This window comes from Nicotiana attenuata, unplaced genomic scaffold (genome assembly GCF_001879085.1).
Source record: "Nicotiana attenuata strain UT unplaced genomic scaffold, NIATTr2, whole genome shotgun sequence".
NCBI lineage: Eukaryota > Viridiplantae > Streptophyta > Magnoliopsida > Solanales > Solanaceae > Nicotiana > Nicotiana attenuata.
This window is the reverse complement of record NW_017671697.1, coordinates 26,294-51,851: the sequence shown is the minus strand read 5'-3', so window position 1 is coordinate 51,851 and position 25,558 is coordinate 26,294. Positions and strand designations below refer to the sequence as shown.

The window sequence follows — 25,558 nt, the reverse complement described above, 5'->3', positions numbered from 1 at the left end:
TTTTCGCTCAGATTTAAAGTGGCTAAATTTCGATGACTTTTGAAACTTGGCTATTTTTCAACGACCAGTGGTAAATCTGGCTATTTTTGAATTTTTCCCCTTTTTAGTAGATATTTTGTTTTGGATTATTTTTTATTAGGAAAGTTTGTACAGTGACATACCTGCTAATTTCCCTAATTGAAAAGCTATAATTTTTAGAAGCCAATCTAAACCCCCTGCTAGTCACATAGTAGAAAGAATACTTTTAAACTAGTCCTCCACTCCTTCCCGCGCAGCTGCAGCGTACAGCTTCCCTCTTCCGTCACTTGCCGGCAAACTCCCATCCCCAACCCCACCCCACCCCACCCCACCCCAATACTGTGTCGCCTTTTCTCTGATTTTCTTTTATCCGCCAGTGTACATGTGATTTGTATCATCAATGGAGGAAGCAACCGTCAAAACCCTAACAATCGCCGAGCTCCTTCGTCAATCTCGTCCTCTCACCGGCGCATCCTCACTCTTCTCCAATCCTTCTCATAAAATCCCACCGCCCCAATTTTCAACCCAACCCCATACACCCTCCCTCCCTACACTTTCTTCCTCTAAAATACTCAAATCCCTTAACTACCCTACTGTCCTTACAGGCACTCTCTTTCTACCTCACGCAGAAAATTTACCTCTTAAATGCAATTGTTTTCGTTTCTCTGATGGGTCCGCCACTGTTTGTTGTGATATTCTTCGGTTTAATCCTAGTTTAATTAACAAAAAAGTTCAAATTTTGGCTTGGAATTTTATTCCCATGAAATGTAATGGTGGGTTTTTAGAAATTATTAGGTGGGCTTTTCCTGATTCTTCTTCTGAAAATTCTTCAGATACTTTTAATGTACTGTCTGGCTGTTGTGTTGATCAAAATGTTAGTATAAAAGCTAGGTATTTTGTACGCGGCGTAGTAGAATCTGTTAGCCCTGTTTCAGTAGTTCCTTGCAGAGATGGGTCAAGAGCTGGTCCGGAAAATCTTCGGGGTTTCCTCGTAAATGTTTTAGTTTGTGGGTGTAAATTGTGTAATCCTAAAGATTTAAGATTGGATATGAAGAATTTGGATGATGAAATGAGTGGTCATTGTTATAACAAACACGAGATTGTGTACTTTTGTGGATCTGCTTCTTCTTGGCATCCGGTGTTTACAGGACTAATAAGGAGAATTGTTTCACTATCGGGGTTGAAGAAGAGACTTGTATTTGTGGGGAAAAAGGTGTCTCAGTTGATGTATGTAGCTGCGGATAACTCTTTGATGCATATTCCTGAGTTCCCCCAGCAATGTATTCCCGTTAAGGAAATTGACGCTAGCGGGGAGGGAGAACTTGTTACTTATACTGGGACTGTGACAGGAGTTTACACGAGGGGTATGATTGTTGAGTTGGATAATGAACTGTTGCTCCTGTTAACGGATCCACAGCTTTCTGTGCCACATAGTGTGAGAGTTGGAGCACTGGTATGTTACAACAGCTTTTAGACTAATTTCCATGTTTTCAAGGTGGTAAAGTGTAACTTTACTTTGATAAGAAAATTAGAGAGACATTGAGAGAAGTATGAAGTTTACTTGTTTATTCTTCTAATGGGTTGCTTTTTCTCAGGTATCAGTGAAAAACGTTCATTTTATAAATCCAAGTTATTCATGGACAAAGACACTTATACTTGGCTCTTGTGTTAAAACTAGCATTTCCGTGGAATGTTTCTCCTCGCTGGAAACAGGGTTAGGGCTTCTAATACTCATTGTAAATGTTTCGACTGTACACGATGCTTATTCATTGTATTCACCAGTTCGATCTTTTTTGGGCCCACAGATGTTATACAGTGACCTGCTGCCAGAGCCTTCTTGCGAAGTTTATTGACTCCTTAGTATTTGTTGCCAGGCTATGGTAGTGATGCAAGAGTAACAATGATCAAATTGATTTTGTGTGTGTCTTTATACTATTATTAATATGGTGATCTTTTCATTTGCTTCAGGGTATTACTTGTCGTAATCTCTTTTAGGAGAAAGTTCTCTGGGATCTTATCTGAGAAAGAGATCTTGGGATCGACAAGTGTAAGTTGCTTGCATTTACCGGTGATATACATTAGAACTAAGACTGTGTTTTATCATGATATCTTTTCTTTGTGTCTAGTGTCATAGAAAACTATCCTTAGCTGATGTGCAAAATTGCAAGGTATTGCCAGAAGAAAGGATTTGCTCAGATATATGCAACTTCATATTTGCCCGCTTCAGCCTTCCAAATTCGGGTAAGTGTGTTGTCATTGTGAGCATATAAGTTGGGTCTTAGTTGTTGTACTCACTTGTAAATAAATTTTGTTTCGGCAGCATGGGTTGTTCATGGAATTTGTCAAGCACGATAGATGTGCTTGTAGCAGGGAAACAAGTTCCGCTCCTTTGAAGTTGGTAAGCTTGCAGGTTTTTATGAAATTATCATTATCAAAGGTCTTTTTCTTTCTGGGGGTCAGGGGTTGGACACTGCTTTACTTTCTAGTAATTAAAACTCACTTAGCTGCATAAAGATCTAATAGTTGTTGCATAATCACTTTCAGGTGGCACCTATCGCTAATTTGATTAATTATTGTGAGGCAATGTGGAGGAAACTGATTTGCCATCAGGGCAGAGATTTTGATATCATGGGTACCCAAAAGGAGTATAACTCCATATCTTGTGGCGGGAGACCTTTTGCGCTGTCTATAAAGAGAACCATTCACAGTGAAGACATAGGTGTTTCTTTGCTTGGAATCTTGAAGGTTCGAACGTTTTATTTGTACTTTCTTTTTTGTTGTTGCAAGGATATACTTGCCAGAATTTAGGGGCTTGAATCTGTTATGATTTATGACGTTATGATGTATGGTATGCTATTTGATGTTAGCATTAGGTAGCATTTCCTAACTATTGGTTGGCCTCTTTGATTTATGATCATAGAAAAAAGAGTAGTAGTCGTATTGCATTGATCTGTATAAATGGGATAAATCATTTATTAGCATCATTCTATGTATAGAAAAGAGGCCAATAGAAGTTTTAACATTATGCAAGCTTCCTTTTGTTCTTTTTGGAAAGGGAAATGGGGGAGGGGAATATAAGGTGCGGAATTGGGTCCTCACCAATGCAGCCAACCAACTGAGCTACTAAGATTCTCCATGCAAGCTTCCTGATTTCTAAACTTTGCATGCATTTGATATCTAAAGCATCTTTTTTCGGACTTTATATTTCTTAGGCGTAATACATACGGAGACACCTAAAGTTGGCACAATCTTTCACTTAGACACTTAAACTAGGTCTCTTTCCAATTAGACACAAGAATTCATTTCAAACTGTACCAATTAAACACAAAACTATGACATGGCAAAGAAAGTGTTTCTCAGTCTCCTTGAGCGCGTGAATGAAATAAACATGGCATTTTCCAATTAAATAAATATTAAAAATGCTTTTGACCATTGTTATGTAATTTTGATGTTATCAAAAACACCTTCAGATCTGAAAATTTTGTGGGGAGTCCAAATGGGTCGCAGTTTGTCGGTACCAATTATTCCGGCGAGGCAATGTCGGGTGGCGTACGGATTAGTCCAAATTTGAAAGTTACAAAGTTTCGTTAGAAGATTTGATGCCGACAGGTGGTTACCCCTTTCTGCTTCTGCTATGAGAACAGCTGATTTGCACAAATAAATCGCTGATTTCCGTCACCAAAAAAGTATTCTCCAGTCAATTCGGATCCGGAATCTATATTAACAGTCAAAACCCAGCCTGTCGTGTTCTTCGCAGATTCCGTTTGAAAGTTTTCTGACCAAAATCGCATCAAATCAGTTCCAATCAAGCTAGAACTACGAATGCAACTTCCCAACAGGTGTAGGGATGAACCCCAGTGACTAATTTGAACAAACACTCACGAAATCAACGAACCCTAGGTCGTCTTCTTCTTCGCACAATCAGCTCAAAATTTCGAACCAAAAACTAGCAAATCATTTCAAATCAAGCTAATCCTTCCGATTCAGCTTTAAAATGATGTTTCCAACTAGATTCCCAAACTCCCAATCGAATTCAAACGCAAATCATGGAACCGGAATAAAAAAATTCCCAAAATCGCTTCTGATACTCGATGATAGGGTTCAGAAGCTCAATCCCAGCTTACCCAAACTCAAACCAGTAATACTAGCTCAGATAATGAAGGAATTCAGAAATTTCAGAATCAAAATCGAGCAAGAGAACAGGATGAGGAGGAGGAGGAACATCGGCTGGTGGGGGAACGTGGGAGGTCGGGGACGAAGGGGATATTTGCATTTTAGTGGAAATAACACTATATAGCTGAGGTGGACAGTGAGGTGGACAAAAAAATGATGTGGAACGATTTATAATGGTTACTTTTGCCATGTAGACGGAGATTGCAGAACACGCGCTTGGTTAATTAATAAGCCAGCAAAAAATGTGTCTAATTGGTATGAGAATTGCCTAAGAAACGTGTCTAATTGGAAAGAGGCCTAGTTTAAGTGTCTAAGTGAAAGATTGTGCCAACTTTAGGTGTCTCCGTATGTATTACGCCTATTTCTTATAAACTTATAAGATATTATCAAGTTAATTTTATGTTCAGCCAGGTCTCACCAGCTTCTGGAAGGATGTTGCTTGTTGATGCAACTGGAAGCGTGGATGTTATCATACCAGATCTTCCATCAAGTTGGAAATTCAATAACATGTACGAGGTGTGATACAACATCAATCTTCTTTCATTTTGTGTTTCTCATTTCCTGATCATTTAATGTGCAGCACTATCAATGTTACATGGTGGAAATTGTTCCATCCACTAAAAAATTCCTTTTTCTTTTCTCCGACTAAATATTTTCTTTTTCAGGTCAGAAATTTTTTGTCAATTATGGAAGACATACCCATGAAGCTGGATAATGTAGATTTAATCCAAAATGAACCTTTCACATGCAGAAGTATTTTTGAGAATGCCCCATTTGTGAGAGAGATGAACATGCCACTCCATCTTTACTACAACATGAGGGACGTAATACCTGTAAATCATCATTTTACTATCTGTGTAGATTCCCCAATTGACTTTGGGAAGGTTGGAAGAGGAAAGTTTCACCTACTTCAGCTGATGCATAAATTCCCTATTCTGCAAAAGGTAGGCGTCTTGCCAAAAACAGTGCCTTCTTACAAGTTTGTGATAACAAATTTAATCAGTCTATGGATATGTTTGCAGCAGTTTCAAGGAAGTCAACATGCTTCAAGTACATCAAGCGCATTTGCCGAGGCCTTAATTCTGCCTTGGGATTTACTTATTGCTGACAAAAACAGAGATACCCAGATTGATAAGCCTTTGATAGATCAACTGAAGGAACCAATGAAGTTTTTTAACGGAATGGAAAATGGAAAACTTATTGCGTGCAAAAGACATAAACCTGACCAACTGTCTAGTGAGGCTTTGACGTCTGCACTGAATGATACTGAAAATGAACCAAGTTGCAGCTCCAGTCACTCTGCTTACTTGTGCTCTTCTGTGGCGGACAGGCATCATAACTCATGCTGCCCAGACAAATTTCCGTGTCTTGTGACTGGAAATTGTGTTAATTATCCGTCTCTTGGTATGTTGCAACACACAGGTACAAATGCAGATGTGGGGTCCTGTTGCAAACCACAAGTGAGAAAGGCATTGCTGGAATTCAAATCAGAAGCTTTTTCTGTTTATGAGGTATGTCATTTCATCTCTATTCGTTCTGATGTGTGACATAAAACGTTGCTATTTGAAATTTGCATTAACAACTTAAAACAAATTTTGTTCTTTAATATTGCAGGTGTTGAAAATTGGTGGTCAATATCTTATAAAACATCAGAAAGAAGGCATGTTATGTACTGATGGAATAGGTGATAAAATAGTTGTGAATTCTGGAACAAATATTTGGAGTGTTTCTTTCGCATCTGTCAATGCTCTTCAAAGTTTAGATGTATCCTGCTTATTTAAACAGTGCGTCTCATTTTTAAGCCACCATAGTGTTCTTCCAGAAGACTATCATCGGTTTCAAATTCCAAATTGTTTACCCAATAATGGAAGCAATGAGATCTCTTCAGATGTCAACTTATATATTCCATCTGATGTCACAAACTTATTTGATGTTAGCTTGGAGTTGTTGGAGGACTGTTCTCGCGGGCCTCTTGTTCCATTTGGAGAAATGACAAACATATACCCCTCTGATCATAATTTGCCCGAGGGAAACTTAACATCTATTCATGGGCAGATCAAGGCGGTTCATTGTTCAGATGGAAAATCGTGTGCAGAACATTTAAGGTGCGAAAGCATCAATCGTGATTGTTCGTCATTATTCCTTGAAGGAACTATCAGTATCTGTGTCCACGTTTTAATGGACCGTAAGATGGTATCTTCTCTTTGCTTCTCATCTTTTCTAACTTATTACATAGTTCTATTGCCTCTTTCTTGTGAGACGGCATTTTTTTTACTTTAAGACTGTTTCATGATTGACTAGGTCAAGATTTTTGGGGCTGCAAAAAAACTTGCTTACCCTGCTGGATTTGGACGAGACGTTACTGCATCATTTCACAGAGTACTTGCTCTTAGGTATGCAATTTCTATATATTTTAGCAACTCTTTCAGCTCAATGGTTCTGCCAACCTTCACCTCCAGCACTTCTACTCATGTAAGATATAGAGACGTTTGAGCTGAAAATAATTAGTTGTAGATTATAGTAATAATTTTCTCTTGCAATTGCTAGGTGCTATTATTGCTTATTTCACTAAATGAGCTTTGTCATCTGAGTGCATATTTGACACCGAAAGGAAGATTAAGATTTAGAAAAGATTCTGAAACATTCTAATATCTCTGACCTGTAAGCTTCTACATTTCTTGCATCATCCACTAATATGTTTCCAATAACAAACTTCTCTATGTTTGACAATTAAAAACGGCATAGACTGTCACTAGTCCTTTTCATGGCTGTGGTTGACAAAAATTTCTTGTTTTTTGATACTGCAGTGCAATACTAGCAGTGTATTAATAATCTTAATATTCTCTTTTAACCTGGAGTAGTATTTATGCTTTAATTACTAACCCTGCAATTTTTTTTTTTCAGTGCGCAGGACAAAGTTAATTAAGTATGGCATTTTGTTCGATACTGAAATTATTTGATATGCTAAAGCATGTTGTCTTTCCAGTGTGCAGGACAACTTTATGATGATACCTACATCCTTCATTGTTATCAACCCATCAAGTGTGATTAATGATCATAATGAGGATGCATACACCTGCCAATCTGCTGCTTTGAACTTGGATGGTGGTTCTCCATTATGTGCTATAACCGCATCTCTGATTTCTGATATAGCAAACTGTTTAGAGACCCAACCAATGGAGTTCAATTGCAGGGTAATCACAGTTCTTATGCAGATATTAGTTGGGTTGTTAAACAATTTGCTTCTCTGATCTTGTTGAAAAGAGAAAACATGTAACTTTTTGAACATTTTTCACTCTTTATCTACGTGTGAATTCTTCTCTTCTACCCACTTCTTTGAACTCCTGCTAAGAATGCTATTAACAATATCTTGTTTGGCCCTAAACATACTTTGAAACCTCAATTTATCGAAAAGAGGACATATTTTGAAATGCTGAATAAACTATCCAAAATTTTGTATAGCCCACTCCAATTTTCAATTGATTGAACTGAACAAGAACCTTCTTTAGTTCTTTTACTTATTCTCATTTAAGATCACTTGAGCATTACCAACCAAGTGGGAAAGAAAACACATAATTCAAAGTAAAAGAATGAGAAAACAAGAGAAGCGCATTAACAAGACACCGCTCATATTGCATACTCAAAGCTTCCACATGTGCTTCATCTCCTTTATTCCGTCATTTTGTTGCTTTCTTCCTTGGTGCAACAACTTTTGGATTTCTTGTGTTAAATAGTTTCTCTAGGATGAAATTTATAGATGCTGATAGTGTTAGAAGAACCTGTATCTTCTTTACTACCTTTAGGATCCATTGAAAGTATTTGACCAACTGTAATAGTGTAATTTAAGAAAATTTCTTTGATCATGAGCCCTAGGTTTTCTACAAAATTGAAAAGCTTTTAATGATATTTCTATAGATATGACAGAAATGCCTATCTAAGGCGAATTTGAAGATATAAAAGCTAAGTGAGTTGAAAATGTTTTAGGGTGTACATGAGCAATTAGGGCATCTATAATATTTTGCCTAACATTTTGTGCGTGATAGTTGGACTTATCTTCTCACGCCACGGGACATCCTATTTTTTTGCTCAATAATGTCAGGTTGTGGCTATTTATGTCCTTGTCTTGGAGTACAACAGGAAAGGCAAATACCTTCATACAAGAACTGAGCCTAGACCTAATTCATATGGTGTTGACATTCCACTTGCTGGTTTTATCTTTGGTATGTTCTGTATGTATATGTTGCACAGCTTTTGATCTCCAATATCAAAGAACTGTACTTGATTTTATGATACTCCTTGTTATTCTTCCTTTACTTTTACAGTCATGTGGATTTTTCTTAAATTTTTTAAACCACCAAGTTCTTTGATGAGTAGTATTTTTTATTTTTATTTTCATGAAGACTGAATATTTGGATTTTCTATGCAGAGATTTAGATTGTTTCATTTTTTCTTTTTTTGATAACTGAGAAGTCCTCCAGGGAATGGTCTCTCTATTCTTCTCCACTTAAATACTAGGCTTTTGTCAGGGTTCAAACCCACATCACAGGCTGCACTTGTACCACTACACCAAAGCCCTGTGTGGTTTGGGGTGGGTGGGTGGGTAGGTTGTTTCCATTTTTTCCATATTAAATGAAGTTTCTTTTGCTACTGGAAAAAGCTCACTTGCAACAGGCAGTTAGATATTGTCCTAATCTCTGAAAAGTTTCCTGTCCAGTTATCAGACAATGCTAGTTTTCCATGACATACTCTATGCTTGGGCAGATGACGGATCATCATCTTGTTGTTGCTGGGCTAGTTGGGAGATTGCAGCAGTTTTGTTGGGGTTACATGATAATGAAGTTTCAGGTGAAAGCTATGCTAAAACTCACAAGAGATCAAAGAAGACCAGGAGAAAGCAGGCATGCAGCAGTTTAACTATTGCCCATTTAAGGAGAATTATGAAGCGGCATGGCAGGGTCACAGTGAGAAACCAGGCTTCCATATTTGATTCATCATGTCAAGACCTTGTGTTTTCTGCCAAGCCCGACAAGGCTATAAGTAGTTCAGATCAAGATTTCTTTCAGTCCCTCATCCTCAAAGCTTGCTGCAGCTCCCTTTTGGTAAGTTTCATTGGCAGTGGCATGTGTCCTACTTACCTTCTCGTCTTATGGTAATGGCATAATACAAGCAAGGCATGTATACCTATAGATTGTATATATGTATGTGTGTGTGTGCGTGCATGTATTATAAATTATACATATACAATGTGCATATTGTACCAATAGGGAAATGTTATCTGATTGCAGTTTAAATTGAAGTGTAGAGATGTAGTATGACTAGTTCTCTATTTATGGAATCACTATACCTTTTAATAATAATAGAATCAATTTGAGTGAAGCAGTTTCAGTCACATTGAATTTGTTCTGTTATTTTGACTCTCGAGGTGGATTTTAATAGCCTGTTTGGCCAAGCTTCTTTTAAGGCCAAAAGTGCTTTTTTTTTTTTTTTTTTGCCAAAAGTACTTTTGGCCAAAAATTGAGGTGTTTGGCCAAGCTTTTGGAAGGAAAAAAGTGCTTTTGAGGAGAAACAGAAGCAGTTTTGAAAAAGCACTTTTGGCAAAAAATTGAGGTGTTTGGCCAAGCTTTTGGAAGGAAAAAAGTGCTTTTGAGGAGAAACAGAAGCAGTTTTGGAGAAGTAGAAAAAAGTAGCTTCTCTCCAAAAGCACTTTTTTGAGAAGCACTTTTGAGAAAAATACACTTAGAAGCAGCTTTTTAAAGCTTGGCCAAACACTAATTGCTGCTCAGAAGTGCTTTTCAAACTAATTAGCCAAACACAAACTGCTTCTCACCAAAAGTACTTTTGAGAAAAGCACTTTTGAAAAAAAGCACTTCTCAAAATAAGCTTATTTTTACAGCTTGGCCAAACGGGCTATAACTTACCTTTCGTTCTCACTTCGCACTAGCTGCAAACAACAATAAGTTCCCAATATATCGATCGAACAAAGAATGGAACACCGCATAATAGTTCACCCAATATAATGGTTGAATAAGCATACGGACTACCACACAATAGCTTAAGGAGGTGTGCTTGGGTTAACCTCGATCTGTTTTATTATGCTGTTTTCACCCATCAGCCACTTCCTGCAATCTCGGTAGCTATATATTATGTACCCCTGATGCTCGTTTTGCTTTATGATGAGCGACTTCAGGATGTGCTTTTTATTGTTTTCTTGGCAGACTGTTGTTGGCAGGCTCATGAGTTCAGATGCTATCAGGTGGCTGGAAACACATCTGACTGAGCTGGATATGGTGATGCTTCCCATGCAAAATATATGGGTTTCCGAAGTTCATCACATGGACAGCCTCGCTCAAGCTAAAAAGATCCTTCAAGGACTTGTTGAAAGCTGAAACAGTAAACTAGAAAGAGATTTCCGGTCAGATATTTTAGTGTGATATAATATACCTGTGTACAGTGTATATGATTCTCTTCTTCATCATATCTTAATTTATCCTGCAAACAGTTGTGTACAAACTCAACTTCGACCATTATTGAGTTTTTACTTCCAGATGTGAAGATTTTGTCATGTACTCATGTTCTTCCGGCTGGAAAGTGTATACTATTTGCAGCCTCCTATTGTTCACATCGTCATCTTGTAATCATATTGAAGTGGCCAGATGCTTGTAGTTTTGGTGTTCTTTTGAGAAATTGCTCTATTTTTAGTTAACATTACGTTTGATTGGGGAAAAAAGATGATAATTGTAGGATGGAAGTAAAGATTTAGTTTTAAGGTCTGCATCCTTGTCTTGTCAGTAAGTTAAAAAAAAAAACAGCGTATATCATCTTTCCGCATTAGCCTTAAATCTGTCACTTTAGATTGAACTTTGAATCGAGTTGCATTTTTTATTTCATATTCATGTGTTACCTTTTCTATGGTATAAAGAACTAATAATCCCGTTAGCTAACTTGGTGGTTTAACTTTAAATTCTATCATTCTATTTTATGGAACAAACGAAACTATGTGTTTTAAAACATTTCTTATATCCCCTTGACACGCACTTCGGATGTTGTTCCTTTGTTTAGACATTTTGTTTCTTTTTTTTTTTTTGGTTTGAAGCGTCTGTATTGCTGATCAAGTTTGATTGGAGGATATTAAGAAGTCTCTCTCCACCATATACACCTCATATTTCCACTGTGTGAAGAGTAGAAAATGCCTGATTCTGTGAATACATAACCGGAGCACAGAAAAAACAGAAACCAAACTTATGAGAAGAATTTTCTTGCTTCGAGGAAACAAAAACCAAACATAATTGGCAATTTTGTATTCTGTGTTTTAGTTGTATTATCTTGACAAACTTATTTTTTATTTATGGAGAATGGAGAAGCAATTTTTAACAGCTACTTCTGATAAACGTTTGGCCGAAAGAGGTCAATGAGGACAATGACAAAGCCTTTTAATTATATTTGAAGGTGAAAACGTTTCTTATAAATCATTAATACTAAATATAGGATACTTCCTGAGAATTTTACCTTGGTATAATATATACTATTTTCTAACCCTTTCGAATTCAAACAAGTATTAAGTGTTAGCGGGAGAAGTCCAATAATCATGAAAAGTAGTTAATTTAATGTAAGGGAGAAATCACTTCACTTGACTTGTTTGACGGTTTCTGACCATTAAAAGACTTTAATTTGTAGCGTCTCTAAAGAATCAAAGTATAGCTCTTTAACTGTTGCGAATGAAGCCTCCCGAATATTTGCAAAGTTTTTCGGAATTACACTTTAGTCCTAAATATTATAGTAGCTTTTACTTTTACCCCTAAAGTTAGCTTTTTACACATTTTTCCGTTTATTTAAATACTGATATAACTTCAAGAAGATGTTGAATGAAAATTTGAATTATTATCTCTTAATTTTGCTTTCCTGTTTCAATGGCGAATCTACCGTGATTCACTACAATCGGTATCAGAGCCACAATTTCCAACCCCCACTTTCACTCCAAGGTCTGATGACACAATCGTCAAGGGAAACCGAAGATAAGTTTCGAAAGTTTGAAACTGAGCAATCGCAACTTGATGCAACGCTTGCAGACAACTTGGAGAGAACTCGTCGAAGGTACATAGAATTCAGCAATTGCTTAACAGGACCGAAGCCCATCCGATGATAGATGCGTACAGTCATCAGTATTATATTAGATCAGAGTTTCAGTTCCTATGACTTTGAGTATTACCATGATGACTCGCCTCCATACTCTTATCAGGTACCATATGCTTATCAGATTAAAAATAACAATCTAGGTTTCTATTTCATTCAATTATGTGATGATTTGGTGGTGTCAATAGTTGGCGTTGGGTTAGACAACTTGCTGAACTCTAGTGCCGAGTATGTGGAGACTAATTGCTCACATATCGATTTTTCACCACTTAAAGCATCTCTAGACTCAATGAGTGGATTTTACATGGGTTATGATCATTTGGAGACCGGTCACCCTTTAACAAGCATTTCATCAATAGAAAATAAAATATTCCGAAAATAACGAAGATCACTCGTTTGATAAATGTCCTCAAAGAGCTAGGCAGATTCCTCAAGAGGTTTTAATCCATGAAGGTGACATAGAGGTGTTCGATGGAAGTCCCAAAAGAAATGAACTTAACTTGACTAATGAATTTGCTAATAAGGAGTCGATTCTGATATCTTTTAGTTGCCAGGACCATCTAGAGCCTACTGAGAGAGAGAGAGAGAGAGAGAGAGAGAGAGAGAGAGAGAGAGAGAGAGAGAGAGAGAGAATTTTGGAGTTGTTCCACCAGAGTCTGTTGAAGGATCCTCTGTTTTTATGGAATTGAGAATTACCTTGCAGCTGATAGTGGTTCTAATTTCGGAGATAATGAGGTTGTGAGGGAAAATGATGAAAAAGTGGAGGAAGTAAAGGTAGTAAATTTGGAGGAATTAGAGAGCGTGTTGTCTCTCTATTGCAGAGTAATTGTATTGTTGCTAGATCTAGACAGTCCAACCGGGAGGAAATTGACTTGTATTTCCCTAAGGAATTTGTTTTCAGAGTGTTGAAGACACCATATGTTCCCAAGAAGAATTTGATTTCCTTATCCAAATGGGCTTTGAAGAAACCTGAGTTATCGGTGATATGGATGCAGAAGAATTATTGGTTACTGCAGTATGCTTTGTGCAATTTGGGGAATGGGATTGGAGAAGCAAAATGGGGGATCTCGAGATTGATCTTAATGAATTGATTGCTTTGTTATCAAAATTTGGTTTTTGTAGGCATTGGATTTGTGACTGGGCTTCAACTATACGCGAGAAGATGTTGTGTATGTTCACAAAACTGCAATAAGTCAAACGCTACATATATATCGCACACGGATAGCAGTAGAGTTAACTAAGAGACAATATTAAAAAATCTCATAGCCCTAGAGAATTGTTACGACCCAAAATTCCACCAAAGGTCGTGATGGCGCCTAACCATCTTGTTAGGCAAGTCAACACTCATTTAACAATAACAGATGCCAATTTATTAAGTTATTGATTGAGTGATAATAAAATATGAAAATAGAATAGTTTCAAAATCCAACATAAAGTTACAAATCTCTAAAACAGGGTCTAAACACGACCACAACTGTCTAACGGCACCCAAGACCCGGTGTCACAACTCTCACGAGCATCTAATATATTAAGAGTAAATTGTGTCTAATAACATAGAAATATCTGTTCGAAAGAAACAAAAATAGAAATAGATAACAGGGGAGGGGACTCCATGTGATGCAGATCGAACAAGTAGGCAGCTCGCCGCGAAGTCTCCAAATGTAAGTCACTAAGCAGCTGGATGAGTATACTACTTCCAGCCTCAAATCTGCATAAAATTTGTAGAAGTATAATATGAGTACAAAATTACGGTACTTAATAAGTATCAAATCTAGCCTTGAAGAAGTAGTAACGAGCGATCGCCACTTACATTCATTAGCAGTATAATAAGCAAGTGAAAGCATTAAAGAAAGCAGTAAATATGACATGACATCATCAAATGGATACAAGGATTAAGACACATAAATAACTTATATTTTGACATGGTTTTCAGGCACAAAACCACAATACAGAGTCACATATCTCTGTTACTTTCAAAATCAGGATAAAACTAAATGATAAGTACAAATGAGGGCTACGACATGAATAAAAAACTTATATGCATGCTCCTGATCTAACTCAACACCTCACAGTATCAAACTATATGCCCGATGTCACACCTCCTTTTTACCCGACGGGGATAGGGGAGTTTTTTCCAATTAAAGTGACAATAACCGAAACGGGATTATTTATTCAGATTCAGAGTCGCCACTTGGGATATTTATGGTGTCCCAAGTCACCGGTTTAAAATCCCGAATCGAGGAAGTTTGACTCTTATTTATGATCTGCGAACACAGAAATCCGGGTAAAGAATTTTGTTAACCCGGGAGAAGATGTTAGGCATTCCCGAGTTTCGTGGTTTTAGCACGGTCGCTTTGATCATACATGGCTTAATCAATCGTTTTAATTACTTATTCTTAAACCTATGTGCATTTACCCCTTTTAACCGCTTTTAAATGCTTGATTATTAGTAATTAAGGAGTTATACAAAAAAATGAGTCACGCGTACGTGTAATCATTTTCGTTTAGCGCGTCAAGACTATGCCACACGTACGTGCCCACAATTAATCACACTTTATTATTATTAAAAAATTTTGGTCGAAGTTGCGCAAACGCATACCCGATTTTATTTTTAAGGATCGTAATTATGTCACACGAACGTATACACAATCAATCACAATTTATTAAGCCGTGCCTAAAGCCAGCTAGGATGTTCATCAATTGTTTATTTTCCTAAAAGCTAATTTGATATTATTGGGGCAAAAAGACTAGCTAACATGATGTATTACTTGGCCAAATTCCTTATGGTCCAAAACTCACTTTATGGCCCATTCTTATTCCTTGCCAAGAAAGAAATAACTCCAGTTTTTTCATCTACCCAATTAAAAGCATTTATTTAAGAACCAAGACTACATACATCACAATTGAAATGAAAACTAATTCAAACAATTTAAATGAAAACTAAGACATGCTACTCGAACAACGTAGAATCACAAATCAACCGACACGCGCACCAAGCTATCGTAACACAACAAAATGAGAATGAAAATTGAGAAATGAATCTTGTATTGTTGAACAAAGCTGAAATTTTCCAATCAATCGGGCTAAACAAAGTAACAATCCTTGGACTAAAAATACCGAAATTGCGAACCGAAACCTCGAATCGACACCGGAAAAATCGAAACCTAAACTCGAAGCTACTGTTCATTCGGGTTTTTTAGACTGAAATTTGTCGGCTCCCTCTTACTCTGGTTCTCTCACTGTTGCTACCCTCCATTTGTGTGTGAATGTATCGCGAGAGAATCAGAAATGCCTAAAGCAATCAAAACGTGAATTTCCGTCTTTGGAATTGAAGACCAAATCGAGAAAGAATTGGTCTGTGGTTTAGTCTTGGGATTCCGATTGCTGTAGATAGCCGACGCGTTTGATGGGAATTCGAATGGAAATTATCATTTCCCAAACACCACGATAAATTGAACACGACATGAAATTTCTGGTTAACCAAATCTGATGCGAGAATGAAGTATTTGGGAAATGAAAGGCAACTGGTGTGCTTTAGAAGTGCTGGCTTGCGGAAGAGTTATCAAAAGATTGAGAAATCATATAAAGATGTCTACTCTTTTGTTTTTATGAGACTGCCGTTCTCCTTTTGGTCTATTTGATTTTAGAAGTTGGGTATTATTTTATAGGGGTAGGAATTAGGTTAGGTCAAATGGGGAATGAGTATGGGCTCAATGTTTTGGGCTATTCGAAATTGGGCCTTTTCAATTAAGACCAAACAAAATTAGCCCCAAATTTCATACTCTTTCTTTTAAAACAAGACTAAAAATACTACACCATTTACTAATTAATCATACTTAAGTAAAATAACTATTAAAATATCCGTTAAAACAAGAGTATTTTTGGTATTTTCTAAATATCATACTAAAAGATAAAAAATAGAAAAATCATTGTAAAATTAAGATAATATTCCTGGAACGATTTTTTTTTTGTATTTTTGAATTTTAAGTAAGGTAGACAAATTAAAAGTAACTAGATAAAATATTAATTAGCTAAATAAGAGAAAATATTTTTTTGTAATTTTTATTTTTGTGATAAAATAAAGTAAAAGAGAGCGATACTAAACCTAAACTAAATATTTACGCTAAAATGTGTAAAATCTTGAGGAGGGTAAAACGTTACATGTCTACACCCGACACAGGCCAAGTGTCCAAAAAAGTACCAATCTGAGTGTTGTGCTCATAGGGCCCAAAGTAACATGGGTAACCATCTAACTCTGGTGAGAGGGATCCATATCCAAGCATTGTTGCGGCATGCAACCCGATCCACTAATAATACTGAAGTCCATAATTAATATTTGCTCATAATTTCCTTTGTGCCAAATTCTTAACTTTCAGCAATATCCAAATCTCCGACTCATGTATATGCATATGATATGATGTAATAAAGGCGCATCAGGACATGAATTTTACTGATAAAAATCAATATGAATAAGAGATAGCTATGGCTAATCATGTAATTCAACTATCATATCAATTCAACATGTTCATTTATTATTCTAAGGCCCGATCATGATATCAAATACGAGCAATAAGAGAAGATAATCTCAAATCATAAGTCAAATAATCCAATTGCATAAATATTGTTAAATAGAAAGCCCGACACGATGAAAGGAGGACGTCAAGTTCTAATCACCATTCATAATAGTCACATAGTCTCTAAATATGTTTTAAGATTCATCACATAGTCAAAAAGCCAAGGAAGCAAGGATAATAAAAGTCTTAATAAGGCATGATATACGCCTGACTCTAACAAGCTATGGTCAAAACCTAACTATGTATATATGCTCATTACCTCGCATATACAAAGCACCTAAATCATGTAGCAAATAGCAAGCAAATTACATATTGGGATAATTTTCTCTTACAAGGATAGACTAGAGACTTACCTCCACCGGGTAATTTCAACCCTTCAAATTAGGTTTTTCTTTCAAAACGACCTCCAAACGCCTCGCATCTAGTCAAGTACAACTCAATAACGTCAAATAATTCTATATGAATCAATCCCAAATGATAAAGCTCATTCTTTAATCAATTTCCAAAAAGTCAACAGAAGTCAACCACAAGCCCACGCGGTCAAAACTCGAGTTAAGGGATAGATCCCGACTACCCATAATCCTAAGAGTCCAAATATGTATTTGGTTATCAAATCCAAGTCCAAATCATAGCTCAAAACGTTCTTAGATTGTAGGGAAAAACCCCGGAATGTCATCCCATACTCCATATTTTTGTGTTAATAATCCATATAGATTCCTGAAATAATATCTTAAATGAATAGAAATCACTTATCCTAAAGTCTTGTATGAAAATCTCCTAGGAAAATCACCATCTCCAAGTCTAGGGTTCAAAATATGAGAGAATGAGCCAAAATCCCGAAATACCAATTAATAACCTAGACGGATATGGCATTTACGACCAGGGGCTCGCAAATATGACCCCAGGCTTGCAAATACGAACTACGCCCTGAGCAACAGGCGTCCCAAATGCGACATAAATAATCGCAAAAGCGACACTGCCATCGCAAATGCGACACCAGCTTCAAAATTGCGAAGCCGGCCTCCCCAGCCCCTCTATCGCAAATTCAAGGTCATGTCCGTAAATGTGGACCTCGTATTTGCGAGCAAATCATTGCAAATGCAATGACTACAGCACCAGCAAATCCCAAACTTCTGAATCAGCCCGAAACCAATATGAAACTCACCCAAACCCCTTGAGCCCCACTCCAAACATCACACAAGTAAATAAACCTCATACTAATTCTCTCGTAAGCTTAAAACACCAAGATAACATCCACAACTAAGTATCAAGATCAAAACTCTAGTTGTAGACCTCTTAAGTTCAAGAACTTCTAAACATCCAACCAAGATTTTGATTCATGCCTCACCAACTCGGATCACAACCAAACTTTTCACAAAAGTTCCAATAAAAAATGTAAACCTATCCAAAGTCCTGAAATACCAATCGGAAACCAATAACCCCAAGGTCAACTCCCAATCAAACCGATAAACTCTCTAAACCTTCAAATTGCCAACTTTTGGCAAATAAAGTCAAAAGCTTCTAAGGACCTCCGAATCCAAATTCGAACATATGCCTTAGTCAAAAATTATCACGAACCTATTGAAATCATCAAATCACCGATCTGAGATCGTCTACTCAAAAGTCAATTTTTGGTCAACTCTTAGCAACTTAAGCTTCTAAAATAAGACTAAGTATCCTAAGTCCATCTCAAACCTTCCTAAAACAAAACGATCCAACCTTGAAAGTCCCAAAACCACCAACACACACGAAAAGCATCAAGTAGGGGAAACAATGCTCAAATATACAAAATAACTAGTCAGGTCGTTACATGAATAAAGGAAATAAAGATCTTCTTTATATTATTCTTTCCCATAAAGACTTTAGTTACTCATAAACCTAGACTTTGATTGAATATTCAAGATCCGCCAAAATTCTCCAAAAATGAACATGGTTGCCAGCTCATTACAATTGAAAAATTATCCTAAATAGCACGAAAGTGGATCCTACCATTGTTAGAATTTCATGTTGAACGCACTACAAGAACCAACTGTAGAATCATGGCTGAGACTTACGATTTCTACTCAACCAATTTACATGTTTGTTAATCAAAAAATTCAATTACAAAAATTCTCCCTTTTTGATAATGACAAACACAATGGCACGAAATCCCATGAGATCACATCAACTAATTATCGTTCTATTTATTCACTTGTCACTTTCGTGCATATCTTACTCTTTCCCCTTTGATAACGCCCCGAAAGAACTGGGGATCACCAAATAGCTGGTACGAGAATCCTAGCACTCTGAATCATCAACCTGTAAATCATTACTTGCATTGTGAGATGAAGGCCCCGAGCAAAAGGGACGTCAGTACATTTGAATTGCACTGGTATGTAAAGCAACTGAAAGAAAGAATTATAAATGCTAAAACTAAAACTAAGCTGATAACTGAGAATTGATAATTGATAACTGAAATGATAACTGATAATGATAACTGATAACTCAAATGATAACTAATAATTGAACCGAACAAAGGAAGAAATGATATGAATACTCTCTATTCTGAATGATGAACAACTTGTTTATCTGAATAAGCTACGGCCTCGGGCCCAATATATATGTGCACAAGCTACGGCCTTAGGCCCAAAAACGCATGAAGCATAAACTACGGCCTCAGGCCCAAACATGCATAAAGCATAAACTACAGCCTCAGGCCCAAGTATGCATAAAGTATATAAATTATGTCTCCAGGCCCAAATACAGGTGTTCAACATTTAGGAACTGAGAATCATACTGAAATACATGATGCTGAAATACTGAACCATACTGAGTTACATGATACTTGAATGCTGAATAGAGCTAGACTGAGACATGTATTCATGAACTGATTATGCAAATTGAAACTTCAACTGTTTATGACATGTTAAGTAATCTAGACTGAGACTCATGGGCATTAAACCCAAGTCTATATTGGTTACGCACTGATTTCACAACGTTCAGAATGAAAGTCATGAATGAGTTACGAAGCTAGAGAGTAGAAGCTCTGCAACTATTCAAGGACCTAGGCTTAATTATATTTCTGAGGCAATTAGTAATGTGGTAAAAGAAACATAGTGTAGGGAGAATAATTAACATTCCCAAACATAGAAAGTTAGCTTCACATACCTTAACTTCTTGCTCTTGAGCATAATACAACATTCGCCAACCCTTTCAACTTTAATCTATATCAATACAAGTCAAAGGGATTCCATATTAGCAATAATACTCATGTTTTGGCCCCTTAGGCATTTTATCAAACACTTCGTGAGTATAAAGCTTCATAGCCCTCATTAACCCAATAACCATTCTCTTGCTCCTAGATAAATTCTAAAGTCTCAAATGGTTATAATCAACATCATTTTTTTATCACCCATAAAGTAAACAACACACTTAACCAATAATCAACAATCAACACCCTAAACCTATAACTGTTCATGCTTTTATATCAAACCCATCAACTCATATCTCCTGAACTAGAGTCAATAATCATTAATCCAATGCTAGAATCATTTAGAGGGTGAAGACATTACCTTTTTGTAGTTCAATCCCTTTGAATTCGAGTTCTAGGGTTGCTTTTCTCAACAATGATGTCCCAATCAAATATCTAATGATATGGAGGGTTTACCCATGTTAATAAAATTTTGGGAAATTGAAATTAACTTAGAATCACCATTAGAACTTACCTTGGATGGTGGAGGGACCCTTAAGGAGTTAGGTTTTTGAGAGCTCCCTTTTCTAGAGCAAGTTTTTGTGTTTTGGGGTGTGGGGGACGAAGTAGGGATTTAAAATGACCCCCCAAGTGCGCCCCCCCGCACACCTGAAGGCCTGACCGCGCAAAATAGCAGTAACACTGCCACAAGTGTGCGGCCGCGCACTAGGCGCGCATATTGCGCACTGTTATGTAAAACGCACATAACGTTTTGCACAAAGATCTGTTTTGGCTCCACAATATATCGTTGGAAATATATTTCAAAGTCCTACAACTTTAGTGTTTTGAGTTTTCCCAATACCTTACACCTTTTCACTAAATCCTTCTGCAATACTGACCTTTTGTAAACTTAGTAGATTTTATCGAATCTTGTACACCTCACTCTTCGTCTTGATTCTAAAATAACTATTTTCACCCATACTCATCCCGCTAGGACTTCATATGTCTAAAATATCATATTAATACCCATTTAACATATCCACACCTAGTCCGAATGTACAGGGTGTTACACTTACAAATATATCAGCCCACACCTCCGACTTCCTTGATCTAGCCAAACCTCTCACAATTGTGTCACCCCCTATCCCATCATCCGGGACCTCATCATCATCATCTAAATTGGTCGGGGTAGATGTTGTAGCACGTGTTGTAGTAGGTGAGGAAGATGGTTCAGATGCCTGACTATCTCTCTCTGAGTCAGCAGAAGAACTAGAGGACTAAACGGAGCCTATCGAGAAATTGTTGTGATTGTACCCCCGGTTAAGATTGTACAGAATTCCCCTCAGAAGTCTCCCGAGATGGGAGGTATTCACTGGTGTCCGAGGAATCAGGGACTCTATTGGCTGTGGCTTTCTTGTTTATGATTTTTTGAACTGACAGTGGTAGGTTGGGTTTGCCTCAACCTCGGGAGGTTTCTGCCCTCCCTTTGAAAGTATCACCTCGACCACGTGAACACACCATTGTCTACAACATACAAGTAGTAAAAGTCAGTTAGAATTGGGGTTCAACATGTGTTATTGAATTACAGTTGAAAAGAAAGACACACTGCTTCTCAGAACAGGGCAGCGTGGACCGCACAAAAGTGAGTGCGGCCGCAGACTGCCCATCGCGGACCGTACAATTTTGAGTGTGATCATGGAAATCCCAGGTTCAGACTACTAGTTTTCTGAATTTAACCAACCGCGGACCGCATAAAATTGAGCACGGCCGCACAACACCCATCGCGGACCGTAGTGCGGCCGCATAATCATTTTTGGTGGGTCTCTCAAGTTTAACTGTGCGGATGACACAAAATTGAGTGCGGCCGCAAAAACCTACCGCAGACCGCACAAAATTGAGTGCGGCCGCACAATCTTAGCAACCATAAGTGCCTTCAATCTAGGGTATTGCGGACCGTACAATTTTGTATGCGCCTGCATACCCTAACGCGGACCGCAGAAAAATGTGTTCAGCCGCAAAATTCAAGTCAGAGCAGAACTGAAGTACGATTAATACTAGGATTTTCACTAATTAGGCATGATTTGTGGCAATTAAACAATAAAAGCTACTAACACTAGCCCCCATTATGCATTCAAACACTACCCATATATTTTTAAGCAAGAATTAAGCATCAATTTGATATTTTTGGCATGAATCTAACTCCTAGATAAAAAAAAATAAAACTAAAACAAGGAGAAAAGAAAAGAAAAAGATGAAATTAATGCATTGAAATCAACATACCAGTAGTGAGATATAGTAAGAAATCAACACTTGATGAATGTGGGATGAGATTACAAACAAGAAAGAGTGCACTGTGCTTTAGTCTAGCTTGAAAGGTTAGAGTATGTAAAGTGTGAATAGTCTCAAAAGGTCCTATTTATTATTTGACCATGGTGGCCCGCCACTTACCTGAGTGCAGCCGCACAATTTTGGTATGGTCCGCACTCTTTACCTTTTTCTCACTCAGCAGTTTAATCAATGGCGCGGTCTGCATAAAAATGGTCGCGACCGCACAATTTGTGCGGTCCGCAAAATTTTGACTGCGGCCGCGAATCCTTAAGGGATTTTGTCAGGACAAACTTAAGAGAGTTGGCATTTTCCCCGTTCCAGTTGTGCTAGCGCACATAGAATTGTGTGGCGGCGAAGGGCTTGTGCGGTCCGCATAATTCTGTCGCGGTCCGTGCAATTTCACCACTTGGCCAATTTTTTCCTTGTCAATTTCCTGCATATACTTCGCAATCAGTTAGTCCAAAACAATGCCTAATCTAAAAAGAAAATCAAAAGAGGAAAAATACATGGGTTGCCTCCCAAGAAGTGCCCGATTTAACCTCGCGACACGATGCATGTTACCATCATTGATTTGAAATGGATCAATACCACAACATGGCCATCATCAACCTTACCAAGGTAGTGCTTCACTCGGCGCCCATTGACTCTAAAGATCTCACCATTCTTGTTTTCAAATCTAGAGCACCAATAGGGGTCACATGTACCACTTCAAAAGGACCACTCCACTTTGACTTTAGCTTTCCCGGAAATATTTGTAACCGAGAGTTGAATAAGAGTACAAGGTCACCTTCTTTGAATTCTTTGTTCCGGATATACTTATCATGTAGGTACTTCATCTTGTCCTTATACAAGGACGAACTGGAGTAAGCGTGGAACCGGAACTCATCAAGTTCATTCAATTGCTCCACTCGAAGATTGGCAGCTACATCCCACTCAAGGTTCAATTTCTTCAACGCCCACATGGCCTTATGCTCTAATTCCACCGGGACGTGACATGCTTTCCCGAATACCAACCGATAAGGAGACATACCAATTGGGGTCTTGTAAGCTGTTCTATAGGCCCATAGAGCATCGTCAAGTTTCCTTGACCAATTAGTCTGATTTGCATTGACAGTCTTGGATAGAATACTCTTGATCTCCCTGTTGGAGACTTCAACTTGTCCACTTGTCGAGGGGTGATAAGGGGTTGAAACCTTGTGATTGACACCATACATGGAGAGCAAAGTGTCGAAAGCTCTGTTGCAAAAAATGAGAACCCCCATCACTAATGATGGCCCTTGGGGTGCCGAACCTTGTGAATATGTTTTTCTTCAAGAAAGCCACCACACTTCGTGCTTCATTGTTGGGAAAAGCCACAACTTCAACCCATTTGGAAACGTAATCCACAACAACAAGAATATAGGTGTTCCCACACGAAATCACAAATAGAACCATAAATTCGATGCCCCACACATCGAAAATATCAATCTCAAAGATGGTGGTGAGAGGCATCTCATTCTTCTTGGAAATCCCACCGGCCCTTTGGCAATCATCACAACACTTAATGAGCTCGCTAGCGTCTTTGTAAAAGGTAGGCCAATAGAATCCACAGCTTAGGACCTTTGTAGCAGTTTTTGCCCCACCATGGTGACCACCATAGGGCGAAGAATGGCAAGCTTCAAGAATACCCAATTGCTCTTCTTCTGGAACACATCTTCGGATAACACATCAGTGCAGATTTTGAAAAGATATGGCTCGTCCCAATAATAATCCAAGTAGTCCCGTTTGAGCTTCTTTCTTTGGTTTGGAGAGAACTCATTTAGGACAATTCCGCTCACAAGATAGTTATCCACATCGAAGAACCAAGGCATCTCGATCAAAGACATGGAAAGGAGTTGTTCATCCAGAAATGAATCATTGATCTCAAGGCCATCATTGGGCCTCCTCTCCTTTTCCAATCGAGACAAGTGGTCCGGCACTTGATTCTCACTCCCTTTTCGGTTTATGATTTCAAGATCAAATTCTTGTAGAAGAAGTACCCACCGCATCAATCTAGCATTTGAGTCCTTTTTACTCATCAAATAACAAAGTGTCGCGTGATCGGTATAAACAATCACTTTGGTACCCATGAGGTACGGGCGAAACTTTTCCATAGCAAAGACAATGGCAAAGAGTTCTTTCTCGGTAACTGTGAGCATGTGATTTTTGCCACGCCTAAATTACTCTTTTAAATTCCTTAGAATTAGGATTTTTTCTTTATTATTTGAATTAATTGCATGATTTTGTGCCTTGTTTGCATTTTAGGTGCCATAATTCATTAAAAAGCACAAAAATAGTGCATTTGCATTTAGAATTCGATTTTATATTCTTAGTTTTACTAGTTAACTAATATTACTAAAATAAGAGAAAAATAACAAAAAAAAATCTTTTACATTTTTTGTTCTTTTAATTTCTCTTTTTGTTTAGTTTCCTTTCAAATTAGGATTTAGTTTATATTTAGAAAATTAATTAGTCTAAGTTTGGGAGTCAAATTAGGCTTTGTTAGTCTTAATTTTGCAAAGAAATAAATAAATAAACAAATAAAAGAACAAAGAAAAGAAAAGAAGAAAAAATAAACAAAATCAAGGGCCACGTTATTTGGGCCACTTTTCGTACCAGCCCCCAGCCCAAGACCCCTTCCTAAACCTGTCCAAAATGGCCCAAACCCACGCCCTTTGCCCGGTCCAGTCCCCCCAAAACAAAACGACGCCGTTTTGGCGTCCGTTAATCTGGACCCTCCGTTCCCCCATCATCTAACGGCCCTCATTAATCCAAAGGGTTTAATAAAACTGTCCGAAAAATTGCATTAACCCTAAAACAAATATCACCTTCCTCGTACAACCTTGTAACGCCACTGTCTCCGCCGCCCTCCGCCCTAACGCCGCCGCCGAAAATCGCCTCACGGCGGCGGCAAACGTCCAAATCGTCCCAAATTTTCACCATGTCATCTCCTTCATCTCCCCGTCCCATATCCCGTCATTCGTTTTCCTCCGAATCCCAATCAAATGCCCCGAATCTGCAAAAACCTAACTTCCATCTCCGCCGCACACGGCGGCGCCGGCTCCCAAACACTCCAAAAATACCACCATACGCATCCCCCTAACCTTCCCTCACTTCCCTAATACCCCCAACTACGATTCCCTTTGAA

General features: G+C 37.9%; 1 protein-coding gene across 5 annotated transcripts; it reads left to right on the top strand.

Annotated features, from left to right (window-relative positions):
- Positions 1–232: 232 nt before the first annotated feature.
- Positions 233–10,810, top strand: LOC109209735 (CST complex subunit CTC1). Of its 5 annotated transcripts, none has more exons than XM_019373056.1 (16): positions 233–1,471; positions 1,614–1,732; positions 1,824–1,898; positions 1,987–2,065; positions 2,197–2,259; positions 2,339–2,416; positions 2,563–2,763; positions 4,603–4,707; positions 4,857–5,135; positions 5,217–5,702; positions 5,806–6,384; positions 6,493–6,584; positions 7,178–7,385; positions 8,291–8,411; positions 8,953–9,290; positions 10,407–10,810. In XM_019373056.1, exons 1-16 carry the CDS (start codon positions 419–421, stop codon positions 10,575–10,577), a joined length of 4,047 nt encoding a protein of 1,348 aa, XP_019228601.1. In that variant the 5' UTR covers positions 233–418; the 3' UTR covers positions 10,578–10,810. The 5 variants fall into 5 exon arrangements, with proteins under 5 accessions (XP_019228601.1, XP_019228600.1, XP_019228602.1 ...); XM_019373055.1 differs by having other exon boundaries at positions 5,214–5,702; XM_019373057.1 differs by having other exon boundaries at positions 5,214–5,702; positions 10,445–10,560.
- The last annotated feature ends 14,748 nt before the right edge of the window (positions 10,811–25,558 follow it).

Bases quoted from the DNA above. Each gene is read 5' to 3' on its own strand.
- LOC109209735 (XM_019373055.1), top strand. From the start codon at position 419: ATGGAGGAAGCAACCGTCAAAACCCTAACAATCGCCGAGCTCCTTCGT. The intron at 8,412-8,952 runs GTATGTTCTGTA...ATGCTTGGGCAG, and splicing joins ACTTGCTGGTTTTATCTTTG to ATGACGGATCATCATCTTGT. The intron at 9,291-10,406 runs GTAAGTTTCATT...TTTTCTTGGCAG, and splicing joins CTTGCTGCAGCTCCCTTTTG to ACTGTTGTTGGCAGGCTCAT.